This window comes from Barbus barbus (genome assembly GCF_936440315.1).
Source record: "Barbus barbus genome assembly, chromosome: 23".
In the NCBI taxonomy this organism is placed as follows: Eukaryota; Metazoa; Chordata; class Actinopteri; order Cypriniformes; family Cyprinidae; genus Barbus; species Barbus barbus.
Window position 1 is genome coordinate 1907314 of NC_136751.1, and position 11126 is coordinate 1918439.

At 38.4% G+C, this 11126-nt stretch overlaps 1 protein-coding gene across 2 annotated transcripts; it reads right to left on the reverse strand.

The window, feature by feature from the left end:
* Window positions 1–725: 725 nt before the first annotated feature.
* Window positions 726–10809, reverse strand: yif1b (Yip1 interacting factor homolog B). Of its 2 annotated transcripts, none has more exons than XM_079373456.1 (8): window positions 10600–10809; window positions 9990–10210; window positions 9699–9803; window positions 6355–6433; window positions 6157–6214; window positions 4639–4794; window positions 2838–2931; window positions 726–1466 (listed from the first exon to the last, which is right to left on the reverse strand). In XM_079373456.1, exons 1-8 carry the CDS (start codon window positions 10631–10633, stop codon window positions 1311–1313), a joined length of 903 nt encoding a protein of 300 aa, XP_079229582.1. In that variant the 5' UTR covers window positions 10634–10809; the 3' UTR covers window positions 726–1310. The 2 variants fall into 2 exon arrangements, with proteins under 2 accessions (XP_079229582.1, XP_079229581.1); XM_079373455.1 differs by having other exon boundaries at window positions 727–1466; window positions 10591–10809.
* Window positions 10810–11126: the final 317 nt, after the last annotated feature.

Sequence of the window (11126 nt, forward strand, 5' to 3'; positions counted from 1 at the left end):
GAACGGTGGCAGTAAGTAAGGAAGTATTGATAATGGATGTTATGATAGGTGCAATAGAGGGCAAACAGGTTTTAACCAGAGCAGTAGGGATGGGATCAAGTAAACAGAGTTATTGGACTTAGAATGAGGTCTAGTGATTTATTTGACTAATAGAGGCTGAAAAGTCAATAAAGTGGAGAATGATGTGTCCAGTGTGGTAGTCCAGGGTGAACAGTTATGTGCAGAAACTGAAGAATTCAGCTGTTGATGAATATTGTGATATTTGGAACTAAAAATTCTAAATGTGTTGCACTGAGTGATGGAGGTAAGTTGATTTGCAGTTTCCGCAGGCTTCAATAGTTTGTTGATAGTAGAGAATGGAGTCTAAGTGTTATTTTCGTTAATACTAATAATAACAGAATAGGAGGACTTAGCAGCAGTCAGGGCACTTTTATATGAAAAAAGATGATCTGTATACATGATAAATAAATAGACCAGTTTTTTTCCTGACGTCTCTCCAGACGTCGACCCATCATTTTCATCTGTCAAAGTTCAGGGGTGTCCAATGGAGAAGACCTAGTAAATAAGACTGCGGGTTTTCAGGGGGGCTAAGGATTTTTTTCCTAAGGTGTTTTCAGCTAGTATTTAAGAGTTAGTAGATTAGCATTCTTAAATTGATTATAACTTTAAACACTATATCTACAATTATTTAATATTAAATAACTTCAATAGTAGTAACTCAGAGTAATATACAAATTAGCTTTGGGAATAAGCATTTATTTCATTTACAAATTATGAAAGAATAAAACTGCAATTGACCCTGAAATGTATGAGGAAAAAAAAAAAAAAAAAAACGAGACATGGAAGCCGTCTAACCTTAAGACCGTATCTTTATGTATCTGTTAGTGTGACAAGGACAGATTGCTTTACTGGTTTAAAAGAAATCAACACGCATACACAACAGATATCACACAGAGCCCGTTTCATTGGTTTGCGGCCACCAAACAGTCACATACATGTTTCTCAAGCCATAGCATCTAGACAACGACCTTTGTTTGCAAACATAAACACAGTTTTACATTAAAAAAATACAATTACACTGTACATTATACAAAACAAAAGCCAACAGAAACTCTTAGAAATGTCCAAACCAAAGACATACAAAAGACGGCTGGGCAATTACAGTTCAGATCATTCGTATTGTGCTGTGAAGCTGCACAATGTGTGTCCATTGGTTTATTACGTGTGTGCAAATAGGCTCATGTCTCTAGAGACGTTTGTGACTGCTGCGGTACAAACGATATGGCTGATCCTCTAGACACCTGCGGCTCTTATCTGACCAGATGGAAGGTCAGCCAGTACATGAAGATGGGCTGCACCGCAGCGATGGCCATAGTCAGGTACATTCGCAGCTGGTTTTTGGCTCCTTGCACTAACCGACCCTCTGCGGCCGCTTCAGACAGGATCTTTAACCGCAGAGTCCGAATCTGTCACCCAAACACAGAGAAGATCCGTCACATCTGAATCAGTTTCAGATTCAAACTGAAATCTGCTGCACTATTTAGATACTATACAATTAATTATAGTTATAAAATAGAATTTGAAATAACTGTTTCCTATGTCAATATACTATAAAATGTAATTTATTCCTGTGATCAAAGCTGAATTTTCAGCATAATTACTCCAGTCTTTAGTGTCACAAGAAACAGTTGTGCTGCCGAATATTTTTGTGGGAACTAGAAGAAAGAATGGCAAAAAAGAACAGCATCTATTTGAAAAAAAAAAAAGTAACATTATAAATGCCTTTACTGTTACTTTTGATAAATGTAATGTAACCCTGATAAAAATATAACATAATAATAATAATGAATCAGATTACAGTCCACATATAAATATGGTTTGGATCAGGCTAGTATAATTTCCAATTTCCTTGTTTTTAATTTACAATTTGCTAAAAACAACAGATAAAAAAAAACAACTAAACTATTTTTAATTTTATTTTTTTATATTATTTTTAACTAAACAAAATCAGATATCATTATTTTGGACATTTATTTACTTCCACATGTCATTTTTTTTTTCAATAAATTTAAAAAAAATATATAAAGAGAGATACATAAACAGTGAATTCCTTGAGAATTTATAGTGTGTGGTGTAAGGGTAGTTTTTTGATTATAGATATTAATTGCTCTTTAAAAACATCCTGTAAGTTTCAGAACTCAAAACTTTGTCGTTCATCTAAAAACTGCTTATACTGAAGGCAGTCTGCAAAAACGACAGCTTGTGGAATGTTCTACTCTATGATGTAATAGTGTGGCTAAACTCCGCCTCCACAGATGATGATCAACGCCTGCTTCGACATCACTGTCTGTTTAGCCACGCCCACCGATTTAGATCCAACTCGCCTCAACCCACCCGCCTTGAAGTTTCAAGTATACCAAGCAAGACCTTGATTAGCTGGTTGAGGTGTATTTGATGAGGGTTGGAGCTAAACTCTGCAGGACACCTGCCCTCCAGGAACAAGTTTGGTGACCCCTGCCTTAAATGGACACGTTGAATATGCATTATGATTGGACGAGGTAGAAGCATCCTGATTTGATTAGGGTATAAATGCTGAGTCAACGTATTTTCTCTTTGTCACACTCTACAGCCAATCTGTATGACTGTTGACACATTTCTTGCAAGAAATAAATATTCAAAAGGCTTTCTGCTTCCTGCTTTATCGAAATAGAAAATTGCTACGGCAGTGTGTAATGCACATTCAAATCAGAGAGTCTAAATGAAAGTAGTATGAACAGCAACCTGAAGCATATAACGCTTCACTTTGAAATGACAGCACTGTATCTCTCAATACGCACCGTAAAAACAAAAATAGAGACGCAGCACCAAAGCAGCGAGAGGTAATATCCCATCCGGCCGAACAGAAGTCCTGCTATCACACCCACGATCATCCTGAGCAAACAAACACAGCAGGAATTCACACAGTGATGTCTGCTTTAAAGAAAATACAATATATGCAATTCATTAAACACACAAAGCGTGTAAGGGTTTTTTGTCTCGATCAAGGACTTTGTTTGAATACCTTTAAAAACACACACAGGGTTCCCACTCTTTCATGAACACCAGATTCAAGGACTTTTTAAAGCACCATTTATTTTATATCAAGCACCTATCAAATTCACACCCCAGCATATGTAGTCTCATGAAAGACCTAAGCATTTCACTTACACTTAACATTTTCATTCAAAATTTCAGAGAAATAATGTTTTGAATGTGTAGGTTTCATAAATTTAGACCATTTTGAGTAGTCGTGTTCAAAGGAATTTAATGAAATCCATTGTCAATACTGGTAATATTTAAATACAACTTCTAAAATATTGACCAAATATGCATCAAACTTGGTTTTTGCTGTAGTTCTTGTACAAGATTTAAATTTGAAAGAATTTCATAACTTTTAAATTAATAAAAGTGGTTACATGTTGTAATAATATGGTAAAAATGTGCACATTCTCTCAAAAGAGACGTTACTCATTAATAAATAAACTCAAAATTATTTTGTAAATCACTTATTATTATAAATCCCTTTTTTTTTCATCTTTGACCTAGAGGAATCATCTTAACTTTGCTGTATTGCATTAGTTTTGAATATTTCTCATGGGGATTTAATCATCGGTCTGAGTTAAATCTCTTTTCATCTATAAAAGAAAACCTGCCTAATAATTGTGCACACTTGAATATAAGGATTGTTTCACTTCCAGCCTTCATGGACAATTATATCTCACTTATAAATGATTAAACAAAATGAATAGTAGTTATTAAGATTGATGTGGTTTGGTAATGGTAAAATGTGCTTGGAAATACATATGATCAGAATAATTATGCACGCGGTGTAAGATGTGCTCACTTTACACAGAGTGCGTGTGATGACGAAAGTGAACGTGAACTGTGAGTGCTCATTCAAATTTGATTTTAATACCCCGCATATTGATACCCATCTCCACCCCAATCATTAGTGCCGTTTCGTTCTGTCTTTGACAGCACATATAGGACAATTTCTGAAATAGAGCCATAAACAAAACTTCAAATTTAATTCAAGCACTTTCAAGGACCCATGTTTGTTTTCGAGTACTTTCCAGGCCTTAAATCCATATGTCTGAAATACAAGTACTTTCAAGAAGTGTGGGAACCCTGCACACAGCTGGCAATGAATACGTTTTAGAGCAGTGGTGCAATAAGGGAGATAAGGGAGACATACAACATGTGCAGGACAGGTTGGAAAACCACTGTTTTAGAGTAAACTAGGCTTGCACTAATATTATTGCAGTAATAGGAGGATAATTCTGTTATGAAACTATACACTGATTTAAAGTTAGAAACAATATGAATGAAACAACAACAGGCCCTCTATTAATAACAAATAGAATAACCATAAATAATGCAGAGCCCTTCATTTCTGGTTGAACTAATCCTTTAAGTGTGTGAATTAATAATTTTACCGAATTTTTCAGTTTCATTTGAATCTTTCGTTAAAATACACAAAATAGACTACCCAATAGCACCACCTAGAGTCCAAAACACTGTCAGGACCAGTTTGAACATCGATGCAGGTGTTAAAATAGTAAAAGTCTAGGGAAAAAACTGAATAACTAAAAGCCTTACCCAACATATTTGTATCCAGAAAAGGCCACCAGGTCGATGGTGGTGAGGTCAGTGTTAACCGTGACCAGATACAGACTGAGAAGAACAGCCAAAACCTCAATAATGAGCCACACCAGCGCCGAGCTGGCCTGAATGCCCAAGATCTCTGGAGAAAACCTGAAAACAAGAACCGAGAAGAGAAAATCAGGCAGAAAAACAGTCATTAACAAGCAAAAACAGAGTTTGTTTGTTTGCGTTTAACGCCATGCCAGCTTCTGTGGCTGTTTTCATGGTGAGAAACTTCATTATTTTTGCTAAAAACTCTAAAACTGTATTTGGCTTAACTTTGTTAAATATCTCTTCAAAAACCAGTAAAATCGAATAAAACATGCTTCATGGATAAAGAGTTTGGGTGGACCTTCTCCTAGTATTAAAAACATGTGTTGTCCTGGAATGACCTATTCTACAGCAGGCTTAGACAAGCTGGTCCCATCGGATGGAAAATTGATAAGAAAAAACAGAGAACAGTGTGGTCAAGAGCAGTCTGGACAATCGCAGGAAGTCTCAGAGTTTCCTCCATTTCCTGTGAAACCCATGCACCATTAAGTAAAAAATTCACGATTAAGTAAAAAATTAATACTTTGAAAAAAATTGATTGTTTTGATCATCTGAACTGGGAATTATACATATCTAATAGCTCAAATTGATGCTGCTTAGAAATCAAAGTCTAAAAGGACAAAGCCGAAATCACATTACTTCTTTTTACAGACTTTTTTTTTTTTTTTAAGAATTCAGCACAAAAAAAAACACATTTACAATATATTATTGTAATATACCACTGAATAATCAGTTATTAATTAAATTTGTATTATAAATAAAACAAATTATTAGTATTATTAGGAAATATGAGTTAGTATTATTTTGGAAATGTATTCACTGTCACATGGCAGTTTCTGTGCGTAACTGTGTATAATAAATAAAAAAAGAGAAATGCTTGATTCTAACAAACATGCAGTGAATGCAGTGGTTTGATCCTTCAGTTTCTTCAGAAGAAGTGTGCTTAATTGGGTTGAATTTGCACTTGTAGTCTACTTCAAATCTTAAAAGTATATTTTTAAAACTGTGCTTGCAGATAATATAATAAGGCAACTGAAGAGAGACAATTTCATGACGGTTTCTTTACACACTTAAGCAGACTTTTAAAAAGTGCACTTTGTAATAATATCACATTAAAGTTTTACTGTATGGAACATTTAAATCATTCTTTAAGCATTTACAGCGAGTCAGATCGAAGGACTGTGCATAAAGGCATTTTTGGAACAAGTTAAACGGTGAAACCAAAAACATCTCAAAATTTAATCAGAGATAAAACTCCCTGTTTTTGAAATTCTTTGTAAAGGGCTGCAGGGCACATCTTTACCGGCTAGAATAGTGTTGTGTGATGTGTGATGAATTTGTCCACTAACAGCAGGGCAATGGGGGGTCAGAGGTCATACATTCTCACAGTATCAGCGCTGGAGAAGCGTGCAGAGCTCTTACCGGTTCTGTGTGCCCAGAGCCAGTCCTGCTACCAGGATATACGTAATGAACCCCATCACTGCGGAGTCAGAACAACACATGCATTTAATAAACAGCTCATGACTGTACACATTCCCATGCGATAACATCATCTGCATTGCTAAACAGCACATCACTTGCCAAAATTCATGAAATGAAACACATGGTTTGGAGTCATACCGGGAATGTACAGGTCAGGGGCGTTGATATCAAACCGCGGGGCGACTGGAGTGTCCTGCTGATACCTCACCTCCCAGTTCTACAGAGAGCAGGACAATACACAAACATTCATCCAGACACCAATCAATGAATAAAGAAAGGCACCTCTGAAGTCCATAGGACTTGTGTGCTATAATATTCTTGGAGCTTGATAGACCCTGGTCATAAAGACAGTCTTCAAAACTTTTAACTTCTATGGCAGAAAGTAAATAAAGGGTTTGGAAAAACAAGTGTAAGTGACCTTTACATGCCTAAATCATATCCTCAAATATCCAGAAAATACAGTGCAGGGGCTTGATCTTTGTGAAAAAGTATTGCACTTAATGTACTGAATGTGCACTTGTAGAGCACTTCAAGTCTTAAAAGTATATATTTTTTAAAAACGGTCCTTGCAGATGATATACTATCAATGGCACTGAAGTGTACCCGTTTCATGACTGTTTCTTAGCACACTTAAGTAAACTTGTAAAATGTGCACTTTGTAATAATTTCAAATTAAAAATTGTATTGTAAAGTACATTTTAAGTCATATATCGAAATGCATCACATATGTTTTAATAGAAATTACATTCAAGAATATTTTAGTTCATCATAAATGCTCATTAATGAACCCTGCTGTTCTCCAGCACTCTGGAGAATCAACACCTGGCAGACGACTTAAACGAGTTCTTTTGTCGTTTTGAACGATCACCCCACACCCGCCCAGAACACCCCTCCACACAACCATTCACACCTCCAGCAACCCCTCTCTCCCCCACACCTACAATTCAAATCAGCGAAGAAGATGTGTGCCAGGTCTTCAGGAAGAACAAAAGAAGGAAAGCACCTGGTCCAGATGGTGTGTCACCAGCCTGCCTAAAAATCTGTGCTGAGCAGCTGGCCCCCATCTTCACACAGATCTTCAACAGATCACTGGAGCTGTGTGAAGTCCCCTCATGCTTCAAACGCTCCACCATCATCCCCGTCCCAAAGAAACACAAAATTACTGGACTTAATGACTACAGACCTGTGGCACTAACGTCTGTAGCCATGAAATCATTCGAAAGACTGGTTCTAGCTCATCTGAAGGACATCACTGGACCCTTACTGGACCCCCTGCAGTTTGCCTACAGAGCAAACAGGTCTGTGGATGATGCAGTCAACATGGGACTGCACTTCATCCTGCAGCATCTGGACAGACCAGGGACTTATGTGAGGATCCTGTTTGTGGACTTCAGCTCTGCTTTTAACACCATTATCCCGGAAACCCTTCAAAATAAACTAACTCAGCTCTCCGTCCCCACCTCCGTCTGTCAGTGGATCAACAGCTTCCTGACAGACAGACAGCAGTTAGTAAAGCTTGGCAAATTCACATCCAGAACTCGAACCATCAGCACTGGAGCTCCTCAGGGCTGCGTACTCTCCCCACTGCTCTTCTCCCTCTACACCAACGACTGCACATCTAAAGACCCCTCTGTCAAGCTCCTGAAGTTCGCAGACGACACCACACTTATCGGCCTCATCCAGGACGGTGACGAGCCTGCTTACAGACAGGAGGTTAAGGAGCTGGCTGTCTGGTGCAGTCTTAACAACCTGGAGCTTAACACGCTCAAAACTGTGGAGATGATCATGGACTTCAGGAGAAACCCCCCTGCTCTCCCCCCACTCACCATCATGAACAGCACCGTGACTGCAGTGGAGTCATTCAGATTCCTGGGCACCACCATCTCTCAGGACCTGAAGTGGGATATTCACATTGACTCCATTGTCAGGAAGGCCCAGCAGAGGTTGTACTTTCTTCGCCAGCTGAGGAAGTTCAACCTGCCACAGGACTTACTGAAACAGTTCTACTCTGCCATCATTGAATCCATCCTCTGCACCTCAATAACTGTCTGGTTCAGCTCAGCTACCAAATCTGACCTCAGAAGACTACGGAGGGTAGTCCGGACTGCTGAGCGAATCATTGGTACAACCCTCCCCACTCTCCAAGAACTGTACTTATCCAGAGTGAGCAAAAAGGCTGGTAAAATCACTCTGGACCCCTCACATCCAGCACACAACCTCTTTGAACTTTTACCATCTGGTCGACGCTACAGAGCTCTGAGCACCAGAACGACCAGACACAGGAACAGTTTCTTCCCTCAGGCAATCCATCTCATGAACACTCAATAAATAAACGTAGAACACACAACTAATACATTATCCATTCACCACACTCACTTATTTTATTTTATTTTCTCATTTCTAATTTGCACATACTTGACCTGTACATACATAGTCGCCTATATTATTATTTATTGTGTATTTTCTTTTTTTTTTTTTGCTGCTTTGTACATTGGTTATTGGCTATTTCCTGTTATTTTGTTTCATTACCTGTGTCCTGTCCTGTTACTGTCTTTCTGTTGCACTGTGGCGCTTCTGTCACTATAACAAATTCCTTGTATGTGTAAACATACTTGGCCAATAAAGCTCATTCTGATTCTGATTCTGATTAGTTCATTCAACAGTAACTTTAATCATATTTCAAATTAAGGGTGTAATCGTACCGTACAGTTCTCCACGCGCTAGGACCGCGGTTCAACTTAAATCTGACAACGCATCTGCAATATATTTTGCTATAAATAACACAAAACAAACAGGGTTCAGCTAATGTATGCTTCTGTTGATGGAAGCGCATTCTCCCAGTACATCAACAGCGATGGAAAAAAAAAAAAAAAAAAAGTGGACAAACCATTCACTCTTGTTCAATGCGAGTGCCATATGCTGGAATATGAGCAGTCATTCATTATTAATAACACTCATTACCCAGGTGCTGATAGCGTACGCGCACAGATGAGACCTGAACAGCACACGTTGATATCTGTATTTAAACTAAACTCATGTAAACTTTGCCCGTTTAAACATTTAAGAGCTAGAGGTGGTGAGTTTTTGGCTCAAGGTCTGCATATAAAGTCACACCAGAGGTGTTCAGCTGGGATCAGGACTTGTCTTTCTGCAGACCAGTCAAGTTCTTCCACACTGACTCAATCAATCATGTCTTTTTGAACCGTGTCTTATACACAGAGACACTGTCATGTTAGAATAGAAAAGGGTTCTGTACAAACTGTTGCTATAAAATTAGAAGAACACAATTCCCTAGAATATCATTATATGCTTAAACATTAAGATTTGTACTCATAGAAATCACTAAAGTAGTCAAACCTGTTCATTAGAAGGGAGTGCCAATACTTTTGGCAATATAGTGTATGTTCCTTTCAAGCATATTCTTTACAAAATAAGTACTCTCTTATTGCAACTATGTCGGTCTGTAAGTGTGCATGTCTTACGTCATGCATGTAGGGAAACACCAGCAGTCCAAGCTTCTTGCCCACATATACTGTGTCCACTGCAAAATAGTACTTCAGCTTAGAGATGGGGATGAACCGATCCAGCTGTGGAACAAAAAGATCATTAATAATCCACTCCGAAATAATAACACAGTTAATCCAAACACAGAATCAACCCTGCAGATCCCACAACACACATCCACTCGCCTCTGCAGGGAAGAACAAGACGGGCATTGTTTCAACACAGCACAACACACTCATGACCGTTCCTACTCAAACAGTTGGACGTACGTTCTTGTCCATCATCTCTCTCCCGTGGGAGGCGAGGCTGCTGCCGTAGGCCATGGCGAGGTCAGACACGGGGTCCGAGAGCAAAGCCTGTCCCGGATACACATCAGGGCCTTTTCCCACACCGCTGTGCTGGTGTCTGTTCCCTCCAGCGCTAGTGTCGTCAAATAACAGACCGGGGTCGCTGGGGTCCACCGGGGTCCCTCGCATCCTGACGTTCGGCTCTAGAATACAAGAAACCACATATAAGTCAGTTACAGACCACACTACATACACAGAAGCCCACAGCAGACAGTCACAACACAAGGAAACAGCCAAGGCATGTAATTCATGTCTATTATGCAACTGATTTTGATTTATCCGCTAATCTAAAGGCTGATTTCTGATCATCTGACAGGTAGATGATCAAATGCTGATGTCTGATCTGTTGAATTCATGTAAACAAGCAAATAAACGCGGAGGAAGCTGAAAGGAAACACGCCTGAATTCGCTTTTGTTGTAAACACACAGTTATTTAATAACTAAACTAGCACATCATTTTCAGTTGATCGTTAAATAAGTGTTTTATATCGCAAATAAGATCATTATGGGAATAATCACGTACGTAACTTACGCTGTCTGAACCCACTCTGGTTTGTATACTCCATCTCTCCCAAAGCTCTTTCTTTATTTATTTAAACAGTGAAATTGAGAAAAACATGTATAAATATTTATCAACACATTCAGACGCCTAACCGAGAAGCTGCCGGTAGTGAAACTAAAATTAGCACCGCAGGAAAACTACAGAGGAACAGCGATCGGGAACAGACATCACTTCCGGGTCATGTAGACGGAGCGGCTCGGGATTGGACCGTTCCGCGGTGACGTGGAGGATTTCATTATTTTGCAAACATGTCTCAGAAGAGATAATTTGAAAAGACTAAAAATTAGAAGATTGTTATAATATATATTGTTAAAATTATTATTTTTCTGAAATTTCAGTCAATTGATCATCTTTTTTTTCTTCCTCAAATGCCCCCTTGTTATAGAATTTTGATCAAAATCCCTTGCTTCAAAATCCAATTTAGACATTGTGTGATAAATTATGATATTTTTCTCATTGTAAGCATAATATAGAATATATTGGAAATGCAAAAAAAA